We start from the raw sequence: 26303 nt of genomic DNA on the forward strand, positions 1-26303 counted from the left end.
TAGATTTTTTTTTTAGAATTGCCTTTTAGAATTGCCTTCGAATCGAAGTCTTTAACCACAGCGCCACGCGGCTAGCTCTCTTTACGTTACAAGAGAGTTTCCCCGCCCTCGCGCCCCCGTTTCGCGTGTCATGCGGAGCCCTCTCGAGCTCTCTGCATGACCCGGACGGGCATCATCCGTGTCACATGTAGGTCCCGTGCCCACTACTAGTGCGCGCGCCCTCATACAAACACTGTTCCCAGTTCTGCACGACCAACGAGCACGCGGCTAGCTCTCTTTACGTTACAAGAGAGCTACCCCGCCCTCGCGTCGCCGTTCGCGCGTCATGCAGAGCCCTCTCGAGCTCTCTGCATGACCCGGACGGGCATCAACATACGCGACGTACTGGATGCGTTGTAAGAGCAGAAATTTTTATACAGTTCTGCTCAACCAGCGAGCACGCGGCTAGCTCTCTTTACGTTAGAAGAGGGCTACCCCGCCCTCGTGTCCCCGTTCGCGCGTCATGCAGAGCCCTCTCAAGCTCTCTGCATGACCCCGACGGGCGTCATCTGTGTCACATGTAGGTCCCGTACCCACTACTTGTGCGCGCGCCCTGATACAAACACTGTTCCCAGTTCTGCTCGACCAACGAGCACGCGGCTAGCTCTCTTCACGTTACAAGAGAGCTACCCCGCCCTCGCGTCCCCGTTCGCGCGTCATGCAGAGCCCTCTCGAGCTCTCTGCATGACCCGGACGGGCTTGCGCGCCGCCGCCGAAAATGTCTCGCCCTGTCAGTCCCCTTAGATAAGGCACTTGCAGCGGTGTATTTGGCAGCCAACGAGCCGGTAATGCAACCCGCTCACCTGCACACATCCGCCGTTCTCACGGCGACCCAGAGAAACCTCAAGTGAGTATAATGTCTGGTTTTCCGGCTCACCCCGTTGGTGTCTTGAGTGTAGAAAAGGTGCCCACATCTCGGTGTTCACCCTTACACACAAACACGATACCCCCCGTGTCTCCCGCAGAGCCCACTCTCATAAATGCCGCTCGAGTGCTAGATGTAGGAAACGTGCCCACAACTCTGTGCTCACGCCTATTTTCTGCCCGCTCTGTCACACGGCCAGAACACCCTCATACATGTCAGGTTAAGAATGTAAGTCACGTGCCCGCTCACGAGCGCTCACGCTTACTAACAGACACATCGCCTCCGAAAAGTCAGGTCCGGTATAATGTCTGGTCCGGCTCACGCCGTCTGTGTTTTGAGTGTAGTGAAAGTGCCCACGCCCCAGTGTTCATCCCTACACACAAGCACTTCGAATCTCGTGTCACTCACAGAGCACACTTTCATAAAGCGCAGAAAAGCCGCTCGAGTGTTGAATGTAAGAAATGTGTCCACAGGTCTGTGCTCACTATCTGCCCGCTCTGTTACACGATCAAAAATGCAGATTATGAATGTAAGTCTCGTGCCCGCCAGAGAGCGTTCACGCTTGCTAACACAAACCTCCCCCCGGGCTCCGCCCGTGCGTTTAAGTGTTATCACAAAAACGCAGGGCATTTATAAGACGCACCCCATCCATTATGATCGGTGGCGTCAAATACACTTGTAAGTCTTACAGGAAGCTTTTCTGACCGGAGCGCTGCTCTCGCGTCAAAAAGTGAAAAAAGAATGTTCCCCATCCCTTATGATTGGGACATCTCACATAAATCAGCCGGTTTCGGCTTTCAGCAAGCAGCCATTGCCCAGAGCCGAGAGCGCTTCAGTTTCCGGTTCAGTTTCACAAGCCCGCAAATGGCGGCGATCTGAACCCGGAGGCCATTCGCCCCCTAGCGGCTCACATAGCAGCGTGGGAAACTATCCCAGGGATTTCAGAATGGGTGCTGAGCACAATAAAGCAGGGCTATACACTTCAATTAATTTGCCGTCCCCCGCGCTTTCAAGCCTGGACTGCAACGATAGTGAATGCGGAAGTAGCACACCTACTTCACGCATAAATAGCGAAGCTGTTGTGCAAAGGGGCTATAGAAAAGGTACCGCCTTCTCTGAGCGAGTCAGGTTTTTACAGCCGATATTTTCTCGTACCCAAGAAGGACGGAGCCTTTAGACCTATCCTAGATCTGAGACATTTGAACAAAGTGCTTGCGAAAAGACCGTTCAAAATGCTTACGACCAGGAAAATCCTCGCGCACGTTCGCCCGAGGGACTGGTTTATTTCTCTAGATCTGAGGTATGCCTATTTTCAGATTCAGATAATACCCCGTCACAGGCAATTTTGAGATTCATCTTCGACGTTCAGGTATATCAATACACCGTCCTGCCGTTCGGCCTGTCCCTAGCACCCCGCACATTTACAAAGTGCATGGACGCGGCGCTCGCCCCCCTGAGAAGTCAGGGGCTGCGAATAATGAACTATCTGGACGATTGGCTGATATTGCCACAGTCAGAGACAGAACTGCTATCTCACAGAACAGTGCTTCTCAGTCACTTGGAAAGCTTGGGTCTCACGGTCAACTGGACCAAGAGCTCATTACTGCCCAGCCAGTCAATTTCGTTTTTAGGAATAGAACTGGACTAGGTGACTATGACAGCTCGTTTATCGACACAGCGCGCGCGCCGTGTTCGCCACCTAGCCGCATCTTTCCAGAAGGGCAGCTTTCTCCCTTTGAAAACATTTCAAAGGATGTTGGGCTGTATTGCATCAGCTGCAGCGGTGCTTCAGCTGAACCTACTGCGCATGCGCCCGCTCCAACGCTGGTTGAATGCTCGCGCGTCCCGCCGAGCCCGGGTTTCTGGTGGCCAGAAAATCAGAGTGACTCAGACCTACATAGCGGCTCTGCAGCCCTGGTTAGTAGCCGACTGGTACCAGCAGGGAGTGATGATGGGAACCATCTCTTATCCAAAAGTCATTTCGACAGACGCGTCCAACTCGGGTTGGGGCGCGCTGTTCGAGGGCATACCGGTCTTCGGCCAGTGGTCAGACCAAGAGAAGTGTTTTCACATAAACTGTCTGGAAATGATAGCGGTCGAGAACGCGGTGAAGCGCTTCCTTCCGTTCATACAGGACCAACATGTTCTAGTCCGCTCGGACAACATGTCTGTGGTATCCTACGTTAACCGCCAGGTCGGTGTCAGATCCAGAAATCTCTGCAATCTGACGGAATGACCTCCTTATTTGGTCTCAGATGTACCTGCGTTCGCTGAGGGCGGCGCATGTGCCTGGGCATTTGAATGATGGCCCAGACAAACTGTCCAGGGACAATGTTCGCCCAGGGGAATGGTCCCTGCACCCCCAAATGGTCCAGAAGCTGTGGCGCCTATTCGGCAGAGCGTGAAGTCGACCTATTTGCGTCAAAAGACAACGCTCAATGCCCGACGTTCTTCTCGAAGGACGAGGACGCGCTGGCCCAGGTTTGGCCCAGCCTCCCGCTATATGCTTTCCCTCCGGTCTCTCTGTTACCACAGGTGATCAAGAGAATCAGGGAAACGTGCCACTCAGTGCTCCTCATAGCCCCGCGTTGGGAGAATCAGATTTGGTTCCCGGAATTAGCATGGTTAGCACTTACAGCAATTAGTCACTTACAGCTCCGTGGCCGATTCTGGTGTGGGCTGACCTCCTCTCTCAGGCTCGCGGCGCGATCTGGCATCCCCATCCAGAGCGCTGGTCTCTGCACGCATGGTTGATCAATGGGTACTCGTTGACCTGCCAGAAGGAGTGATGAACACGATCACGCAGCCTAGAGCTCCTTCCACGAGAAGGCTCTACGCGTCTAAATGGTCGGTGTTCTCCGGATGGTGCACCGACAGAGGTCTGGACCCACAGACATGCGGGGTGGCGCATCTGCTCACCTTCCTACAACAGCTGTTGGATAAGGGAAGGTCCCCATCCACGCTCAAAGTATACGTGGCGGCCGTGGCAGCGTTCGCAGAATCGACGCACGGTCAGTCTCTGGGAAGACATGAGTTAGTCATCCGCTTCCTTAGAGGAGCTAGAAGGATGAACCCGCCCCGCCCCCTGTCGGTTCCTATGTGGGATCTTTCATTGGTCCTCGAGGCCCTGAAAGCCTTTCCATTTGAACCACTAGACTCCGTGGGGTTGAAATATCTATCACTGGAAACCGTCTTTCTGACTGTACTGTCGTCAGTAAAACGTGTGGGGGACCTGCATGCGCTGTCTGTCAGCGCGTCGTGTCTTGAGTTCGGGCGGAATGACTCTAAAGTCATCCTCAGACCTAGACATGGCTATGTTCCTAAAGTGATGAGCACTCCATTCAGAGCGCAAGTTATTTCGCTGTCACCTCTGCTAGCATCTGACAATGAAAGTGAGGTGAATCTCCTCTGCCCCGTCAGGGCGCTGAGATTTTACATTACGCGCTCCGCCTCCTTCAGGCGTTCAGAACAGCTTTTTGTTTCGTTTGGTTGGTGCACCAAGGGTCTCGCTTCCTCAAAACAGAGCCTGTACAGATGGATAGTGGACGCTATAGCAGCTGCTTAAGCGTCAAAAGGTCTGCAATGCCCTCTGGGCATCAGGGCTCATTCCACGAGAGGCGTGGCCTCGTCGTGGACGTGGTCCAGTGGGATTTCTATCCATGACATATGTGTAGCGGCGGGCTGGAGCTCTCCGTCTACCTTTGTCAGGTTTTATAACCTAGAAGTTCCTGCCTTGCAGGCTAAACTTTTGTCAGATTGAAGGAGAGGTGTATTCTGCCCAGATCTTCCTGCTCAGATCACTCTCACGTGACTCAGCTCTCCTGGTTGAGCTGCACTAGTAGGGTATGTGCCATGTGCCTATACAGACCGGCGCGCTGCTCTGTATTCCCTATGTGTGCTTATGTACAAGTGATGGCCCGCGTGGCTGGCCACCTTATTTTTTCCACTTATGGGGTTCCCCTGAAAGTTCGAGGTCTCATGGTGGATGCTTGGCGTGCACAGCGTTGACAAAGTGTTCCCGTAGCGTAAGGTAAACTTACGCAATACGAGAGAACCTCTCGTAAGAGAACGATACTCGGTTACTAACGTAACCTCGGTTCTCTCTAGAGAGGGAACGAGTATTGCTTAACCGGCCGTGCTTGCGCCACGAGTGACTTCGCTTCAGTCGACGAAAAACCAGGTAAGTCAGCCTACAGCCCCTACTTTTCTACGCTAAGCCACACCCATTCTGGTGGGCTGTGATGCTATGAAGGCCCGGGCGCCCTTCATTGGGCGTGACGTCACGCCGGGCTCACTGGTAGGCTGCAGCAGTTGCCCGCAGGGCAGCCAATGAGCATGCGAGATGGCCTGCTCTAGGTCTGCTAGCTGCTGCACTGCGTTGACAATGAATACAAAATTAAGCATAATTTTTTGGCTTCAATATCTCGAGAAGATGAATCCTTCCCGTAGCGTAAGCTAAACTTAAGCAATACACGTTCCCTCTCTAGAGAGAACCGAGGTTACGTTAGTAACCGAGTATCGTTTCATCCTTAAAATCTACTATAATACAATATATAGTCAGTCGCGAAATTAGTGTTAGTGAATAAATGCATAAATCCGCTATAAATGTTAATGTGCCCTTACAGCCTGCTGGTAGAACTTTTGTTAAGCGTATCAGAGGTTCCAGGTTCTTATCCGCCCTTAGATATACATATTTTTTTTCTCTCTCTCATTAAAACCAAAGATGTTCATGAGTAGTTGTGTATCAAGAGCAGTGACATGTTTTTGTGCATTTTGTTTTGAGATTTCACTGGAACGAATAGAGAGTCTCTGCAGCGGCGTTAAGCGATAGATTGAAGTGCTCGTCTGTGTGAAGACTGTGCACGAAACTGATAAGCAGCAATTAACACTTAGAATGATTTAAAAAACAACACATTCCAGTGCCAGATCGCCTCTTAACAAACAAACAAAATGAATATTTTGCTAGTCTACTGGAGATGATACATTTGTGCTGCATGCGAGATGGGTGGTGGGGACATGTCCTGTCCACAAATTACGCCTATAAGCGCAAAATTTGGCAAGCTTTTAAAGATATTGTAGTGTTTGAAGCACTGTTGTATTTCTTGGTTAGTGAATGCACACGAAACTGCACAGAATGTATAGGTTTGTGGGAATAAAGACTGAGGCTATTGCAACAATTCAATCAATTCAAATTTTATTTATTTGGAATAATAAAATATATTTATTTTTAATATATTAAACATAAAAAAAAAATCATTGTTTTTGTGACAATTAAGTCTAATTCTTTTTTAGAAAAATTTCTCTTGAGAAATTTTTGTTTTTATTTTTTTAGTCATTTTCATGTCATTTATAGATGTGGGAATCTTTAGGCACCTCAAGATCCAATCAGATTCCAAAACTATTTATTATTATTATTATTATTATTATTATTATTAATGAATTGGTTTGCAGACTTTAAATCTTAAATGTATTAGTATTTTTTAATTACTTATTTAATTAGATATTTTTTTTTTAATAATGACAGATTAAAAATAAATGTTAAGAATTTTCAACTATAGTTGCAGAACATATAAGTAAATAATAAAGAGGAACAAAGAAACATTGTTCAAACAATGAACAAAGTGTGCTTTTAGTATCTAAGAGTGCTTTAAAGTGCCCCTATTATGCTTTTTCGAATATTACCTTTTTATACAGTGTGTAATATAGCTGTTTATGAATGTAATAGTTCTGCAAAGTTTTAAAGTTCAAAGTGCATGGCAAATATAAGTTATTGTCTCATAAAAGAAAGAATCAATTCTGAACCTCATCAATGCTGAAACTAGTCGTCTCACTTCCTGTTACATACCTGTGTAACAATGTAACACATTTGCATAATGTCAGCCTATGTTCTTCACATTGACCAGCCCTCAAACACTGTAGTTAGAAGGCCTGGAAGAATTTGTTTTTTGTTGTCGACATGTTGAGAAGAAGCTGTTTTCAGTGTTGCCAATCTACTTTGCACTTCAAAAGGATGAATCGATGGAATTTATACGGAAAACCCGACTCCATAGTTGCTGTTTGTATCTCCGTGTATCAAGCCTCCGGAGCTGAAATTCAGATATGGTAATAGGTGTTTCTAACACGAGCTGTAAACAGTAGACCAATCACAACAGACTGGGCCATCTGACCAATCAGAGCAGAGTAGACCAATCACAACAGACTGAGCCATCTGACCAATCAGGGCAGAAAAATCAGACTCTTTGAGAAGTGATTTTATGTGCAACGATAAAATTAAAGTGTTTCTGACCTTGGATGTATATAAACCTATTGTAGGAAACCTTCAAAACAAAATTAGGAGCCTTTAAATTATCACAATAGGGGTACTTTAAGTATCTGGATGTTTTCCAGTCAAGAGATTTTTCTCTTTCTCAGCTTTACTGCTTTTCGATTATTACTGATGACATCATAGACCGCAGGCTAAATAGGCTGCATTCACACTAATGCACAGATATAACTTGACTTTAAAGCATTTTAAGATGCAAGTACATGTATCCACTTACACTGAGACGCACAGCCACAAGTGCTCTTCACAAAGAGTATGTGATCATTTGAAAGCAGCTGTCTGTCAGTAAGTGAGTTTAAAGTTGTTTGTTTATTTTATTAATTTAAGTCAAAAGCTTTTTTTGTGGTACACACTTGCTGTATGGGTTGTCAAAATTAACAAAAAACTTTAAAACAAGTCAAAACTTGTTAAACAATACTATAAATATATATTGCACGATACAGACTTTTTACAGATAATAATAATAATCTCAGCCTTAATAATTAATTTCACTGTTTTTAGAGTTGTTTGCCTTCCAAATGTTGCCATAGAAATGCACATCTGAGAGAAAGAAATTAACAAATAATCATTATAATTGCTGTGAGTACTGCTTTGTCTGAATTTCCACAAAAATTAAACGGTATCATTCCAGTGGCCCTCCAATGAAATAAGTAAGGAGCTCCATCATTTGACTGCATGTCAAACAGGATCTGATGCAACAGCTGGTATCACTCTCCATTTCAAAAGAAACAACTCCATCAATACTGTGATTTGATATTCATCATCTATGTGACTGTCCAGTCTTTTTAGCAGCGTACATGGCAGACTGAAACAAAACAGACAAACAAAAGTGCCTGTGTTTTCTTTCATATTTGCATAAAATCATTCTGTTTTCTTAGAGTGAATACAAGATTTGACTCACTCAAGGTTATGAATAATGAAAAGAAGCACATTAAACAGTTCAACAGTAACTGGGATGTTTTTTGAGTTCACCTCATTCACCTTATGAACTGTTGTTGTTTTAGGTGATATTCAGTCATTCAGTAGTGTTAATGCCGCATTCCAGGCAACCTGTAACCCGTGTTTTTCCAACCTTATTGGAAAGGTGGTACGGATGCGGTGTTTCTGCCGGCGGTACACGGTGAGAATACACAGGACAATATAACGTTGCAGTCAAATTAATAATAATATAATAATAATGATAATAACACACACGATTATGTATTACAATGTTATGTGTCTGAAACAATAAGTATGTATATTGCGCTCAGGTAGTTTGGCGTGACTGGCCTGGAACGCTACAAAGTCGTGAGTCGTGGTTTGAAGTCGTGATTTACGTGCTCAAAAACCTGCCTGGAACGCAGCATAATATTTGCCCAAATTCTGTACAGGTATATCAAAAGAAACGTTTAAAGTGCCTCTATTATGCTATTTTAAAGTTTCCTAATGTTGTTTTGGAGTCTTCTACAACAGGTTTACATGCATCTAAGGTAAAAAAAGAAAAAAATGTTTAATTTTCTCATAATATACATTTGCACATCACCACATTTTCAATGATTCTCAAACGACTCGTCAGATGAATCAATCTCTCTAAATCCCTCCTTTCCGTGAGCTACTCTGCTCTGATTGGCCAGACAGCTCAGTCTTTTGTGATTGGTTAACCGCGTACAGCACGCGCGTCGAAAACAAAAACGCCCATTGCCATAACAGCGTCAGCTCTGCGTGAACAAACAAATCCATAATAGGGGCCCTTTAAAACATTTAGCTTAATTGTTGCCAAAATGCCTTTAGATATATTTGTATAAAAATGTAACTGCATAGTGGCATGCAGGATCTAAAACTAACTTTTTTGCCACACCTGCAAATGGCCAGTGACTTTAGAAAATTTACCAGCCATACATATTTTTTACCGGGCATGAAACTGTTTTTGTAAAAACAGGCAGTTATGACACCAAAATGTTAGATACCAGTGAAAATTCACATACCTACAATTTTCGATACCACAGCTAAAACTACTTTAAATTTAAACCATGATTAAAGACAAATAATAAGTCAGTAAAGGCACAAAGAAATACAACAGAACATAAATACAAAAAGGAATTAAACAGTGCTTTTTAGGGGGGGGGGGGGGGGGTCTGTCAGTACTCACCCACCCTCATGTTGTTGTAACCCCGTTAGACTTTCGTTCATCTTCGTCAGAAAACACGTGTTTTTTCTAACTAATTATGTTCACTTAAGGCATAATAAACTATGTTTACTTTAGTTTTTGTGAATTTGTTATTTTCATTAAAATAATTCCTTCATTGAATTCATAAAAATATTACTGGCCATCTGGCTATTGACACCGTTTCATATACTTGCCAATGCAGATTTTAACTCGTGTTTGGTGAGTGTTCATTTTAGGCCCTGGTATTACAGCTTTGTGGGACTGTGTATATCTACTTATTTTAATATCTTCTTTATTATTAATATTAATATTATTAATATATTTTATAGTTATGTTTAAGTAGAATTCCATCTGATTCAGTTCTAAAATCAGATCTTATTTTAATGCTCTCATAGAGTATTTAAATAATTCTTTGCTAATTGCATATGGTTTATTCATGGTTAAGATGTTTTGAATTAAAATCTTGTAAGCACACTCACAGAGAGTAATTGCAATATTTAGCTTAAATCACTTCATGATTCTGGACGTGAGCTTTCTCTCGATTTGATTTTAGCACAGCGAGGTTGCATTATAATCACAAGCTGTCACTCAGACAGGAGACTGCTGACAATGTGAACGTATGTTTACACCGGAGCTAAATTTCCACACTTTATACTTGAACTTACTGACAGACCTCGGGTGGGGGGGGGTGGGGGTGCAGTTTAAGAGATGTTACCATTCACAGTTCTTGCATGTACCTCACCTCCAACATCTGGAGTGTTAACTGCAGCTCCATCTGTCTGGATGAGCCTGAGATGTTTGTGTTCAGCGTCTCTGAGTCTTGCTCCGCAGCTGACTGAACTCCACTCAATTATTAAGTAATTAAACATCAGGCATCAATATTTTTCATCAATCCAAAAAGACACCTGGATGAAATTAAGAGCAGTAAAAGATGGATGGACTACAAGTTTATAACCACATGAGGTGCCATATATATGAATGCAATAATTAAGCACTCGCTAGACTCAATAAATTAAACACGATAGGATTCAGCATGGAGATATAGTCATGAATAATTTAGTACCTCGCTTAACAGTTAATTTCAAGTCTCACAATAATTTGCATATTGATGGAAATTTTTCAAACTTCTCTGTTTATTTTAGTAATAAAATGCAAGGCATAGTGAGCAAGTTAATAAACATGCAATAAAATCAAGCCTCATTTTTACTTTCCTAATTTTTACATTTACATTTATTCATTTAGCTGACGCTTTTATCCAAAGCGACTTACAATCGCTATATTTCAGAGGTGAACTTGAACCCGGGTCTCTCACACCAAAGGCATGTGTCTTATCCACTGTGCCATCACCACCCCATCCTAATGCACTGTATGTCACTTTAGATACAAGTGTATGCCAAATTCATAAATGTTAACGTAACAAACATCTGGGCTAAGCTGACAATACAACAACCAAAAGATTTGGATTAGTCTTGAAAAGACTTTGATTTTATTTGAGGTAGATATGTATTCATCTGTGTGTGGTTATCTGTATGAGTGTAATTTTATTGCATTGTTTTTTTTTTCAGTCACATTTTTTATTATTTACTCACCTCCACTCGTCATTTTAAACAGTTTATTTTGTCCGTGAAACAATTCTTTTGACAAAATGTCCCTGAAAAAATAGCATATGGGTTTGATACAACATGATGCAACTAAATGAATTAATCATTTTTCTGTAAATTATGATTTTAGCATGTACGTAAGTGGAATAGTTGTCACTTGTCATAATAAAAACAATCATGAAACTGGTCTGCAATCAGGCAGTGGGTGAAAAGAATAGGCCTCCAGGTGTGTCAAGCGCAGTGCTGATCCCTTGATGTAGTTACAAAAGCTGTAATGAATGGGGCGATGCCACTGGCTGTAGGTGAGACCAAAAGAGGGGCAGTGGGATGAGAAGGGTCTGGCCATTGATGGACTGTGTGATTATTCAGCCCCGGAGGTTTAGATCTCTGGAAAGGAACGGTTTGTTGTGTTTGCTGCTGCTCTGTCACTGTAATCACTCTGAATCAAGCTGCTATAAATCACTAGCACAGCACAGCTGGTGCTGGAACAGCCGCACTGGCTGGGACGAGGCAGGGGTGCGGAAACACGTTGTGCTGACCAGGTGCAGTGGATTTAGAGGAGCTAGTGGCTTGTTAGGGATCAGTGATTCACTGATTTTATGAGCTGGCTGGATCATCAACAATCAGCAGCTGTGTGTGTGTGTGTGTGTGTGTGTGTGTGTGTGTGTGTGTGTGTGTGTGTGTGTGTGTGTGTGTGTGTGTGTGTGTGTGTGTGTGTGTGTGTGTGTGTGTGTGTGTGTGTGTGTGTGTGTGTGTGTGTGTGTGTGTTTGGGGGGGGGGGGTCTACACATGTTGAGAGGATATTTCATGTCAGCTCTTCAAACTGAGCGCTTTAACCCAAAACACCAGTGGGAGAAGGTGCAGTAGTTTTACATTATTTCCAGAAGTCACATTGTTACTCCAGTAGGTGTTACTCCAGTAGGTGTTACTCCAGTAGGTGGCTACAACTGACTGTTTATGAGAGAATCATTGAATAAGTAGTGTGTGTATTGTAGATATTTGCTCCACTCTTGATTCTTCACTCTGAAATCGGTGTTCAGCGTTACAAACAACCGATTTAAGTCTGTGCCTGCTCGTTTCTGTATAGCCCCACAAGCTGTAGTTCACACTCTAATGTCTATGAATATGATTCTGAGGTTGAGAGTCTGCAGACTGAGAGGGCTATTCATCTTTGGCATGCGCAATATAATATTTGATTCCCCTGCTTTTTAAACATACGAACCAGTTCAATACAGCACCGTTGACTTAACCATTAGCATGTTTCGGGTGAAACTATCAGTTTGTAAACAATCATTCTTTTTGTAATTTCATTCTGTGTGTGAATGAATGTGTGAGTGACACAGAAACTACACACTTCAGCTTCAAGTGTGAATTTAAAGAACACAACTGTTGCATTCACTAACTGAATCTTGTGGTTTTAGCTTGAAGGTTTATATATGCAGGTACAATAACAGGACAAATCAATCTTGATCCATTTGTGCATGTGCAGTCAATCTATAGACTCAGTGGAGGGAGTCTGTGGGAGGCAGTGAAATGCCTTTAAACGTTGGTATTAGCTTGGCTTCTTTAGGGGAGTGAACGTGAAATGATGGTGTTTACATGTTATTAGCTATTTTACACACTTATCTTTGAAAAGTGTGTGAGAGATGTTTAATTCCTTCAGTTAAATACATAGACATGGTGTTGTGGGAAACCTGTGGCGGTGTCTCATGAAGAAATAATTTAATGATGTGCTCCAATGAGCTACAGTACTATTCAGCAGTTTAGGATGTTGTAGCTCAGTGTGCTGCTTTCCAGCTAACCTGGATTTTTTATTTACCTTCTATTTTCAGTTTGCACAGATGAGCTTTTAATGTGGCTATCAATTTAAAATGAAACAAATCTCTAAAATAATATCACTTTTATTATACAAAATCCCTATAGCACACAGTACAGTGCAATAATTGCCAAAGTGTCTGTTCAACGTGTTTGTTCACTATTGCAAAAATGTAAATTTCATTAAGTATTTCTTTATCTGCTGTACAGTGATAATAGAATAGCTATTCCTAGTTGGGTGCTAGTACAATGCTCAGCAGATATTTTAGCAGTGTTTGTAATGTTTTTTGTTTTGTTTTTTTTTTTTAAATTCAGATACTTGATTAACTACCATTCAAAAGTTTGGGTTCGGTAACATATATATATATATATATATATATATATATATATATATATATATATATATATATATATATATATATATATATATATTAAAGAGATTAATGATTTTACTCAGTAAAAGGAGGTGTAAGGACATTTACATTGCAAAACTTTAGCATTTGTAAGAAAAAGTAGTCTGCCTCGACCCAGATTCCACTCCAAAATATATTTTAGAATAAGCTTATCCCCAAAATGGCTTAATTATCATAGAGATGAAGGAAGCTAAGTTATATTGTTTCTTCACCATTTGGGTTGATCACATCCAGAGCAAATGGTCATCATCAATTGTAGAATGGGAATGGGTCTTGGACACAGAGAACCTTCTCAGACAATGGGGTGTCTCAAGGTTACAACAGGAGCAACTTCTTTTACATCGGGGTCGCCGATCACGCCGGCGTGATCAAGTTACATGACCAGTTTAAGACGTCGAAGCATAAAAACAAAGTCACGTTGTGCGCTGCCGTCCACTTCTGTCGAAAGTGCTGGCTTGAAATTCTATTTTACTTTTTGTTTTGTGTTGATAGACCAAGTAAAAACGGAGATATGATCATTTAAACTTTATATAAAAAAATACTGACGCGTTCGTAAAAGAACGCAAGATGGGATGCGACAGGCGTTGCATTTATTCTAATAACTTCGTCGGTTTTTGTCATAAAACAAAACGGAGAAAAATGTGTGAATCTGCTGACTCTGCTCTTCAGGCTGCACATTTTAGGGAATGGAGGAGGAGCCAACTGAGCTAAGACGCAAATTTGAAAGGCAGAGGATTTACGGAGTTGATAAAGAGAGACATATATACGTTATATATATAGAGAGAGATTATTGCTAGTTTTTGGAAGAGTTTGAGTAGATTTTGAGAGTAGTTTAGGAGTAGTGTAGATAGTTTAGGTAGTTTAGGAGTAGTTTAGGAGTAGATTTAGATAAACTGTTTTGAGGAGAGGCACAGATAAAAAATAAAAAACACCTGATATTTATTGTAAATAGTTGTATGTATAATTTGATTTTGTGTTCATTTTACCTTTTGTATGGTATATTTGCACTATTGAGGAACCCCTCTTACTCAAGGAATGAAATCCCTGTAATGTAGCTATCTGTGTAATTGTACATGAATTGTTTTGTAGAGTTTCTAAGCAAAAAGGAAAAGAAAAAACGCCTATTGCCACACCTGCTTTTTGCTGCATATAGTTTAATTTTATCTCAATTTTACATTTTTGATGTTGTATTTGCACTATATGTGAACCTTCATACTCTGGGAACGCAAGGCCTTAAATATAGCTCTCTGAATAATTGTGTGCACAACATTTTTTTAAAAAGTGGCTGAGCTAAAAAGAAAGAAAAAAAGCCTATGGCTACACCCGCTTTTTTTTGTAAATCATATTTTTTTTGTAAATAGGTTGATTATATCTGAATTGTACCTGTATATGTTGACATTTACAACTTGTGTTTACATTTTAAACCTTTTAAAATGCTTCATTGAGCATGTTTGTGTTTTTGCATACTCAAAAACGGCCAAAATAGCCCAAGACTCCGAAGGGTTAAGAGTAGTAAACTGTAACAGGATAAGAGGCTTTGATATGTGTGTATGTTCTGGGTTCATTCTGACGCCAGTGAACCCAAGGTGCTTCGTGTACCTTGCCACTGCTATGCTGTAATAAACTTCATTTTTTAGATCTTCGACATCCACATCATTTTTTCTTACACATTTTACTAAAAATCTATATCATATAAATAAATAAAGAAAAGGTTTTCTCAAAAATATGAAGCATCATACCATTTTAAACTTTGATAAGAAGCATAAGTGTTTCTTGAGCACATAAATCAACATATCAACACATAATGATTATGATTATGTGACACAGAAGAATGGAGTAATTATGCTGAAAATTCAGCTTTACCATCACATGAATAAGTAACATTTTAAAATATAAATATATTTCAACAGAAAACAGTTATTTTATTAAATTGTATTATTTAAATTTTACAATAGTCATGTGCATTTTTGATCATATAAATGCAGCCTTGGTGAGCGTAAATTGGGAATTTCCCACATTTCCCAAGTTTTCCAAATTTCTTAAATTGTACAATGTAGATTTTCCTTGCATTGTGAAAGTTCATCTGGCTCTGTCAAGCTTCAAAAACGGCACACAAAGAAGTCTGAATCAATACGATAGCTTTGTCATAAATAAACCAAAGTTTATGGAGTTATTGTCTGAATATCCTTCCTATTGCTTTAAAGAAATTCAGATGAGTTTGGAAAGACATGAAGGTGTGTACATGATGACAGAATTCTATTTTTGGGTGAACTAATCCTTTAAAGTAGAGCATAATGCAGTCCAGGTGATGCGCTCTATCACAGATATCCTGATGATTTATGTGCGCACACTGGGTTGAGCTCATAGTTATGAGTGCTGAGGTATTTATGTGAAAGAATTAAGTTTGAGAGCAATTGTTCATTCTTTCCTCTCCACTTTTCCAGGTCAGTGGGGCAGGTGTATGGGGGAAGAATGTGGAACTGGCGGGGTCCAGTCCAGAACGGTGTGGTGCATCCACACAGAAGGCTGGACCACGCACCACTCCAACTGCCGGCACGCAGACAAACCTGAGAGCCAGAGGTCATGTTTTAAAGTGTGTGAGTGGCACCAGGATCTCTTCGAATGGGAGGTGTCAGAATGGGGGCCGTGCGTTCTAGCCCCGTTCCATTCCAACGAGTTCAAACCTCGGACTGCGGAGTGCGTCACGGCCCAGCACGGCATCCAGAGACGGAAAGTCCATTGCGTGCGCACCTCGAACCGCACGGCTGTTACGGAGAGGATATGTGAGTTCTTCTCCCCACGACCGGCGCTCGAACAGGCCTGCTTGATCCCCTGCCCTCATGACTGCGTTGTGTCTGATTTCTCCTCCTGGTCCGGCTGCAGTCGAACTTGCGGCACGGGTCTCCAGCATCGGACCCGGCATGTGCTAGCTGCTCCAATGTACGGAGGTGCTAACTGCCCTAACCTCACCCAAACGAGGAATTGCGCAAACCTTTTGCCCTGTCCGGTTGGGGAAAGCGAGCATCACTATAGCCTTAAAGTCGGCCCCTGGAGCGAGTGTAGGCAGCCGCAACACAAGGGGCTTTGGATGAGCGGAAGGACCATGCTGGACTTCGGCACGGGAGATACCGAGAGGAACACCGTGAAACGGCATATCCAGAGCTCCCAGCACCACCATCACCACCTCCACCACCACCACCACAGCCTCAAGGGCTTGGACGTGGAAATCGGCTACCAGACGCGCCAAGTTCGCTGCGTGCGCAGCGACGGCAAGAACGCCATGCTGAGGTAAGGAGCCCTGAACGTACGCAGACACATCAGGTGTGTCTATTCAATTTACAATAATCTGTGTACTAGCTATGCATGCCTGAACATAAACCCTTTTAAGGTCTAAATCCCAGATTATGCTCTTGAAAGCAAGGTACTGCTGCTGCATGTGTGAAAGGAATTGTTGTGCAGCTGTATTTTTGAAGCGGCTCTGTGAAGTTGGCCTAGCTAAATCGGTTAGTCCTCCATTAATCTCCCTCATGCTGCCGTACTATACAAGGTAAGCAGAGAGACATGCCTCTGGCAGCAGCGACGGCAGCATGGGAGAGCTGGATCTCTGAGCAGAGCAGACTCTGCCGTGATGGAAAGGATTGAATTTACTTTCTTGCTGCAATTTCTGCATCTATAGTTTGATTTTGGAATGACGGTCAATCACTGTTACGCTGTAGTTTGTGCTTTATTCTTGTTTCGGTCTCGCTCTCGGTAGAATTAGAAGTCGTTGAGATATAGCTCATCCTTCTCTTAAAAAGAGTATGGATTTCCTTCGAACTGAGGATAATGAATGCTGGAACTAAGGCAGGCTTTGAACATGACTTTAAAGATGCCTCCTTTGCAAAATATTGATTCACAGGCAGGCACTCATGATAAAGGTTTTAAGTCTCAAATGTAGACTTTCATGTCTTTGCTCTATTTTCCCTGTGTATTGGTGTTGTCTGTTGCAGCTTGCTTTCTGAGGTATTTTTTGTCTAATAATACAGAGGTTTGAATATTTTAGACACCATGGAGCCCAGATATATTCATCCTTGTGACATCCTTGTGAGAGGGACCCCCGTCCTAAAATGTATGTTATAAACATATATAAAACATTATTAGAAAAATATTTAGTTGCTATTACATTAAATTAATACATTTGTTACTGTACAGTTAAATGTATTATTTAATACATTTACATTTTTATTATATTTATTTATTCATTTTTTTAACTGATTTATTTAGTTTAATCTTATTTCTAACAAATACACACCACAAATAATGCACATCTGCCCATTATTTGATCAAAATCCACTTTTGATCTCAGTCGGAAGTTATTACTCACACTCAGTAATGGTTTCTGTGTAGTACCAAACTTTATTTAACTTAATTTACTGTTGTATGTTGTGCAGCGGATGAGATTAAAGCCAAATGGGAAAAGCTACGAGATACATACATGAGGAAAAATGCATTGTCGGTCAGCACCACCTATCATATCTCTCTCAAACACGACGTTTTGATATACGTGACGCATTCAAGACTTGGAATTAAATGGCCACTGCTATGATTGGGTAATAGTTTGGCATATTAAAATAAGTAAGTGCTTGGAGTTACCACAGTTATAATTGACAAAAAGGCTGACTTACTGTGTTTCGACTAAACAGAATTATGAATAAATATGCCATCGTTTGTCACACTGTTGTTCTCATAGGTTAGGCTATTCATAGTTCATCCCTTTCGATAAAGTCATGTTTTAAATTGAATGAAACGTGTTGTAATGTCTTGCTGATGACAAAACAGAGGATGGTGCTCACTGCTCTTCAATCTGTATCAGACTAAGCAATTAGTGACACATGAAAAAACAATGTTAGTCATAATTGTGTTTTGCGACATTACTGTCGGATCCAATGTAGTTAATTGCATCATCTTTTATTTTCAGCCTATCTGAAAAGCCTGCGTCGAACTGTTTCTTGTTTAAAAACGAATCCGCAGTAAAATAAACTGAACAAATGAATTGGAACTTTGTTAAAAATAAAGTTCATCCACACTTTCTTAATGTTAGGATCACAAGGCAGGTAGAGCAAAGATTGTGTTTTTTCCACAACTTGGCACTTCAAAACATCTTGTAACCCTCAGAGGCATCTCTATCGTTTTGTTGCTTGAGTAATCCTGTGTTTGCATCTCTCTCGTATTTACCATTACATAATGAGTAAATTGGTGTACGGGGCTAAAGATGCGATAATGTAGAAGTAGGAGTCTTTCGTCGCACTATGACGTACTAATGTGATTAAATCTGAAATGAGTCGTTTTCTGAGCTTGGTTTCAATAAAAGCTATTTTTATACTAACAAGGAAGTTTAGGTTCTGAAACTTTCAGGATATTTTTATAGTTTTATATATTTATATTATATGTATATGTTTGTGTGTGTTTTATATCTATAATATGGGTGATTTATTGCCTTATATGAAGTGCAAACAGCTGGATAACTTTAAGAGCATGAAGCAACACTTCTTGATGTGACTTTTTAAACGGACTGTAAAATGGGGATCATCCCTTGTTAATCCTCATGTCAGGTGAAAAGAGGCTGCTACACTTTGACATGCAAATATATTCATTCTCCACGCTTTGGGCATTGTCACCTGCCATTGGGTTATGAAGACAAAAGCTTGTGAAATTAGTGTTGACGTAGTGAAAGTTTGCATTTCTTGGGTGTTGCGTGTGTCATCTGTGGTTGTTTTCACTGAGATCAAATCTGCATCTGACTGAAAGACCTGACTATATTCTGTCAGTATATGCATTTTTTATATGTGAATCTTAGTTGGTTCAGCGATTGAAGTCTTTTGTCTATGGAAAGGCAGGTGTTCTTGCTGCATCTTTCATCTGTTCTTTCTGAGTTTTCCATATTTGCTTAACACATATTTTGGAGCATCTTCATTCAGTTCAAAGTGGAAAGAGTGTGTGTTGTAGAGCAGAATGGGGTCTGACAGGTTTACTACAGGTGTAGAATAACAAGAAAGAGACCACGGTGTTATTTTACAGTGAGACTGAGCATTCATTCTAATTAACATAATCATTTGTAAATCCAATGCATGCTTAATGAAATGTAGTAATTTGAATATTTCCCACCTGAGTTCAATTTCTGCCGTTTTTTTTCAATTATAGTCCAATTATCATTTTAAATAAAGTGAAAATAAATGCTACACAAATGGATTATGATATACACAAGTAATTGAATCGGGTGAATTATACGCTAATTAGATATCCAATTTGTTGTGAATTTATTCATTTTTCATATTCCAGACGTTGCTTTGTAGGACACAAAGGTGAATAACTCATTTAAATATCCTTCACTTTACATTCATTAAGTGTGGTGTCTTTCTATGCAAAAAAATAAATAAATAAAATTCACTCATTTGCTTTACAATCACTCAAGTATACTAAGAATAACGAAAAATGAAACATTTCTGAGCAATAATTTATTTAGGCTTCACTTGCCACAAATATTGTATTATTAATTATGCACTGAAAAATTGCCTGAAAATTGTTGCTATAGGTTCATAATCTGTTGTTTTGTGAGTTTGTTTAAACTGATTTCATAACTACAAAATGCATAAAGGTTTTCATTATGCCCTATCAATTAGAAAGAAAAGAGGAACAATGATGGCTGTATCTCATTTTATAAACCATATTGTCACCATGTTCTTTTAACTCTAAATGACAGAGACTATCTTATGTTCTTGTTGGCAGCATTGAAATGTTTGAATATATATTTCCCTGTGCTTCTCATTCTTAATTTATTTGTTTTCTTGCTCATAGTCTTTGTACCCTTGACAACGGGCCAGGAACATTCCAGTCGTGCATTATGCCCAGAGACTGTGAGACCTCTGATTGGTCCGTTTGGAGCCCATGTTCAAAGACATGCAGGGCATCAGACATGTCGCCTGGTTTTCGGGTCAGGACTCGTAGCATAACGCAAACTCCTATTGGACTAGGCAAAGAATGCGCTGCTCTTGAAGAAAAGGAAGCCTGCAACATCATCGGAGATTTACTTCCAAACTGCCCTAGGTTTGTATTTTAGCCTCCCAATAATAATTAATTTCTACTGTATGTGAAAGTGTAAAAAGTGTACTAAATGATTTTTCAAGTGTTGTGTTCAAGTATTTATTTAATGAACCCCTGTTGCATCCGAGCATTGCAAAGATCAGAAGAAGGTAATTAATGAGATTAGGTTTTTGATCAATAGCAGCAAACTGTTATTTCATTAAAAACTGCTGCTTTATGCATCATAACACTTTGCTTAGTCAATGCATTTTCATTAGTAGATGGTTTCCTACCGGAAAACAGGACGCTAAGCCTATTAGTATCTTTCAGCGGCAGGCACATTCTGTGTGTTCATTTATCCAATGCAACTTTTGAGAGGAGCCCAGCACAATATAATGAGACTATAGGTCCAAAACAAAAGAAGTGTGTTTCACCACAGCGGGCACGTGCTTTTGTTCTCCAGGTATGTGTGGAAGAGCACAGATTGGGGGGACTGTCAAGTGGCCCCTCTCCTCAGCCAGCAGGACAGAAGGCTTAACAATGTTAGTGTTCTCTGTGGTGGAGGGATTCAGACCAGGCAGCTGTACTGCGTCCAGATCCCAGACAACTCCACCCCTCATCACAGAAAAGAGGGTAAGGTTCTGACAGTGAGTTCAGCGGTATGGCTATACAAAAATGTATATTTTTGTGCATCTTTTCAGCTGCACATGTTGATTTGATCATAGGTTATATACACTACTGTTCAAAAGTGTCGGGTCAGAAATTAATACTTTTATACAGCATGGATGCATACAGTATAATTGTATAGTATATATTTTTCTATTCATCAAAAAATCCCGAAAATAAATCTATAATAAATATCACTTTCTCACAAAAAATATTAATATAATATAAATAATATAATATAAAATAATATAATATAATAATATAAAATAATAATAATAATGAAATAATATTTCTTGAGTATCAAATCAGCATATTATAGTGATTTCTGAAGGATCATGTGACACTGAAGTCTGGAGTAATGATGTTGAAAATTCAGCTTTGCAATCACATGAATACAGTTCAGATTAAAAATATTAAAACAGTAAACAGTTATTTTAAATGTATTTTCGATCAAATAAATGCAGCTTTGATGAGCTCGAGATTCTTCTTTCACAAACATTCAAAATTCCCAAACTTTTGAATGGTAGTGCACTATAACCAAGTCACCTTAAGTACTAATCATCAGTATCCAAAATGAGTCTATGGCTGCATCCCGAAATCACATACTTCCCTACTATATAGTATGTGAGAAGCAGTATGTGACAAAAGAAGTATGTCCGAATTCACACTACTCATAAAAGAATAGGCAAAATGTACCCGGATGACGTACTTCTTCTGGCGAGATTCTGAAGTGTGCATACGATGACACTTTACTATCCCATAAGGCCATGGGAGAGGATTTATGAATGGCAGTGAAGCTTCGTAACTGAATGACAACATTAACAAGCATAGTATGTGTGGATTACTTTCATACTAAACACGGTCATACTAAATAGAACATTCTTTTTTAGCGGCGTGAAGTAATTACTTATTTAAAAGTACCGATTTCTACGCAGCCCATAACTTGGGAGTATAAGCGTAGGTAAACTGAATTCCTAATGGTCAGTGCTTCACATTCCAAAGCCTCATTCATTTTGTTTTAAGAAATCCAGATGGGATGGTCTTTTGATTAGCCATTTTGGTCCCACTATATATTAAGTGGCTTTAAGAACTATGTACTTACATTGAAATTAATAATTGATACAATGGACTTATTGTGTACATACATGTTTTTACATTGTTCTTATATTTTGAAAATACCTGCATGTAATAACAGCTGTAATTAATTTATGTAATTACATTTGTAATTACACAGTTGACCCTTCCCTTACACCTTAACCTACCCTTAAACCAACCCATACCACCACACCTGACCCTAACCTTACCCGTATCACACCTCAATATCAGCAAAAGTGTTTTACAATACAACCTGAACACAGTAAGTAAATTGCACTTATTTTTCAATGTAAGTACATAGTACTTAAAGCCACTTAATATAAAGTGGGACCGCCATTTTTTATTATCCGTGAGTAACCATGCCAAAAAAAACAAAAAAAAACTGTTTCTAAGATTAGAGGTAGTTAAAGGGAGTCACCTTGTTCTGAAATTAATTTTGAGGAGCTGCACTAGCCAGATGAAAGTAGTGTTTGGATAGATTTGAGACATGCTGTGCTGAGAAAGGCATAGAGATGAAGATGACTCCTTTCAATCAATGTTATTTGGGGATATAGATCAATGAAAATCAACAGTGATGTTTGCTTTCCACCTGACCCAGAAAACTCACACTAACAGAACACAGTCAAAGTGTGAGACTTTCAAGAGGTTTGCCCAAACTTTTGAACACTTGTTTGACAAAAGTCACATTGAGAATCAATGCATTACAAAGTCAGTGCAAAATCTTTTTACTTTCTTACTCTATGTCCTGGTCTTATTGGAACAATTTGTTCAGTGCACGTTATTCTAGAACAAAAACAAGTTGTATTCATTTGCTCATCCTCTGAAACAGCTTTCCTTTTCTGCTGATGTTTTTAGACCATGCAGGCTATTGGATAATATTAATCCATACCTAAATAGTTATTTAAGCATTTTTTCAACAAATTCACATTCAGTCTGGCTCCATTCTTCGTAACACTCTCATTTCACGATTCTAATCAATTATTGATGGATGCAATCATGTCCCACCATAAAAGTTTTCACCTTGAATATGTTTTCTCTTGAAAATACATGAAATGTCAAAATTTAAATGTTGCAAATTGTCAGCATGAAATGGAAATTGTATTTACTAAATTGCATTTTAATGATTTTCTAACAAATCATCCATGTATGCGTTTCATTTTTACTTTTATTTTTTTGAACTTGTAATGTTTTATCAAAATATCAATGTTCTTCCGGGGAAACGACAGACCTCTCTCTGGTGAGGAATGGCGGATCCATGCTTAAAGGGATAGTTCACCCAAAAATGAAGAATATGGGTAACCAAACAGTTTCTGGTCCCCATTGACTTCTATAGTATGGGGGGGGGGGGGAAATTCTATGGAAGTCAATGGGGCCCATCAACTGTTTGGTTACCCATATGCTTTAAAATATCTTATTTTGTGTTCAACAGATGAAAGAACCTCATACAGGTTTGGAACAACATGAGGGTGAGTAAATGATGACAGAATTTTCTTTTTTGGGTGAACTATCCCTTTAAGTCTCGCTCCTTTCTTACAATCGACTGCAAGCTTGCATTCAGATCTGCCTTTATTCAATCAACAACTGATGGACAAAACCAAGTGCATTCTGTTCTTTTTCCATAATCCGTTTCACCCGGATATACTTCACAACATGGAAGAACTTGTTATTTTGTTACTTCCTTACATTTTGACTCTTAACTAACTACTAACTTCGGTTACGAAGGCTTTGAAATGGATTTTATTATTTGTTTTGGGTTGGCATGAGAGATTAAAAATGATTCTAAAGCTGAATTATATTTTGTCAAGATAAATTGTTGCCTGACATATGGATTCTTTCTCACTATACTGTACGTCTTTGTCTTTGTCATTTTGTAGTGTCTAGGCCTGTAAGTGGGCTTCTGTGTGCAGGAGATTTGCCGTCTGCGGTGCAGCCCTGCTCCATACCGTGCCCACAGCTGTGCCTGCTCTCATCCTGGTCCTCCTGGGGGGCCTGTCTCCACGACAACTGCATGGAGACACATGGACGAAAAGGTAGGACAACATGGGAGTGAAATGTCATCAATAATTAAAAAAAAAACCTGCCCTCTTATTATAAATATTGAATAAAATTGACGATTATTACACCTCTCCACTGAGCTAAACCCAGAGGTAACAGTATCTAAAACTGACACCACTTCTGCTGAGAGGTGATAACATCTGTCACCGAAGCGAGCTGGCAGAGTACTGCCCTAGAATGAGAGAATTTAGCAGAGGGCAGACTGATGTCACATGAATCGGTCATATATATGTGGGCCTTTCAAGCAGAAATTACTCATTCTGGGCAATCGTAAGAATAATCCCAACGTTGACACAGTGCTTCACTCTTATCAAGGTTAAAAATCAATCCATCATATTCATGTATATTGAAAGATTTCCTAATTTAAGAAATTGTAAAGAAAAAGAATGTTGAGTTTCATTAAACATAGATTTGAAAATAGCATATAGTTGATGTTAATTAATGTAGTTAAATGATGTTAACAAATGAAACCTTATTTTAAATTGTTATCAAGAGAACTTTTGAGGAGACATATCTGAGGTCACAACTATTTTCCTCTCAAGAGACCCATCTGAGAAAGATTTGCTTTCCATTTAAATGGATTGCTGTCTATGAGATATTGTGATGTGTCCTCCCAATGGCATTGTCTGATAGGGTGTCTCTTTATGCATTGTTTGGACTAGACCTTGTTAGAAAAGCATATATTTACTGTTCTCAAGCACTTCATCACCTTACTGCTGTTTCAGAGAGTGACTTTGATCTTTGATATAGGATGAACAATGCAGAAATACTGAGCCCATAGCTTTCAGAAATAGAAAAATGAACTTCTGCCCTACATATACAGACATAGATTTCATCAGCGGAGCCTTTTGGATTTTTGTTTTGTTTTGTTTTATAAACGTTTCTAGTGCATTACAAATCTGCAATTGCCCACAGTCTTATTTTTATCCTCTTTGTGTGATCTTGCGGTGTGGAGGAATGAAAACAGGCTTGGTAATGATTGTAAGTAGCAAATTCTATCCAGCATTAATGTGAGTAGGGAGCAAGTGGGACTGATAAGGTTGTGAAGTATTGGAAGTGAAACGCTGCCTGTAGCCCTCCAGTCTTTCCTATGAATAAGGCCGATAGCTCCTGTGAACCTCTCAATTATTAATAATCGCAGGAATGAGTCTCCACCAAATTGTTTTTCACAGTTTAGAGGAGACCATCGGCCGTCCAGGCGTTCCATTTGGTCCAGAAACAGGGCAGTTTTTGTGTGAACCGTGACTGCAAGCATGTTTTCCATAGGAGTATGTCCTCCACTATACTGCTCAGGTGTAGTTTCGGAATGATGTGTAGTTGTAATTTGTTCTTTGGGTGTCCTGGGACTGAGCTGTTGTCATCTACAGAAGAAGAATGTTGCTTTTGGGGCTCAGAGGTGCAAGAAGTTCTTTGTTGCACCCTCAGCCTGTCATGTTTTGTCTTCAATGAACAAAACTTAAATTTTAGTGTATAGGTTCAATTAAATGACATATGTACAGTATGGCTAATAATAATAATACATACTATAATTATAACTTATAATAATAATAATAAAACATAGAAACGCTTTATTTTAAGGTGACAGTTACACATAACTGTGTACTTACTATAGTAATAACAGTAAATGATGCATAATTACAAGTAACTAACCCTAAACCAAACCTTATCCGTAACTCCATACTAAGTACATGTAGTTAATTAATATTACTCAGTACTACAATGTAACTATGGCACCTCAAAATAAAGTGTAATCTAAAACATTATTACACACTATAATAAGAACGGCATATATTTTAAACAAATGATTTTCATTACCGCAATAAATTCCTGTACAAAATATAACCAGTTCGCCTGTAGTGGGGTAGATTGTAACAATAGACCTCATTTAAATTTACGTTTTTTTTACACATTTAGGGATACATTTAAATGGTAAAACTTTAGTTTTGGGTCCAATTCTCACTGTAACTAGTTGCTTATTAGCATGCATATTACTAGGAAATTGGCTTTTTGTTCACAGTCATAAAGCTCAAATTAATGTTTTATTCTGCATGACCATATTCTACATCCCTTAATCATACCCAATACCTAAACTTAACAACTATCTAATAACTATTTATAATAAGCAGTAATTGGGTGTTTATTGAAGCAAAAGTTGTAGTTAATAATTAGTTTATGGTGAGAACTGGACCCTAAACTAAAGTGTGACAATTTAAATAGTTATTTTGTA

General features: G+C 39.9%; 1 protein-coding gene across 3 annotated transcripts in view; it reads left to right on the forward strand.

The window, feature by feature from the left end:
- Positions 1–26303, forward strand: part of thsd7ba (thrombospondin, type I, domain containing 7Ba) — a 300618-nt gene that overhangs the window by 114160 nt on the left and 160155 nt on the right. For all 3 annotated transcript variants that reach the window (XM_077216170.1, XM_077216171.1, XM_077216172.1), the window contains 4 exons: positions 15646–16489; positions 20036–20284; positions 20724–20893; positions 23896–24051. In XM_077216170.1, the coding sequence (XP_077072285.1) occupies positions 15646–16489; positions 20036–20284; positions 20724–20893; positions 23896–24051 (1419 nt within the window). The remainder of the gene's footprint in view (positions 1–15645; positions 16490–20035; positions 20285–20723; positions 20894–23895; positions 24052–26303) is intronic.

The sequence above is a fragment of the Siphateles boraxobius genome, unplaced genomic scaffold (assembly GCF_051911475.1).
Source record: "Siphateles boraxobius isolate OS27281-9 unplaced genomic scaffold, OSU_SipBor_1 7, whole genome shotgun sequence".
NCBI classification, from domain to species: Eukaryota; Metazoa; Chordata; class Actinopteri; order Cypriniformes; family Leuciscidae; genus Siphateles; species Siphateles boraxobius.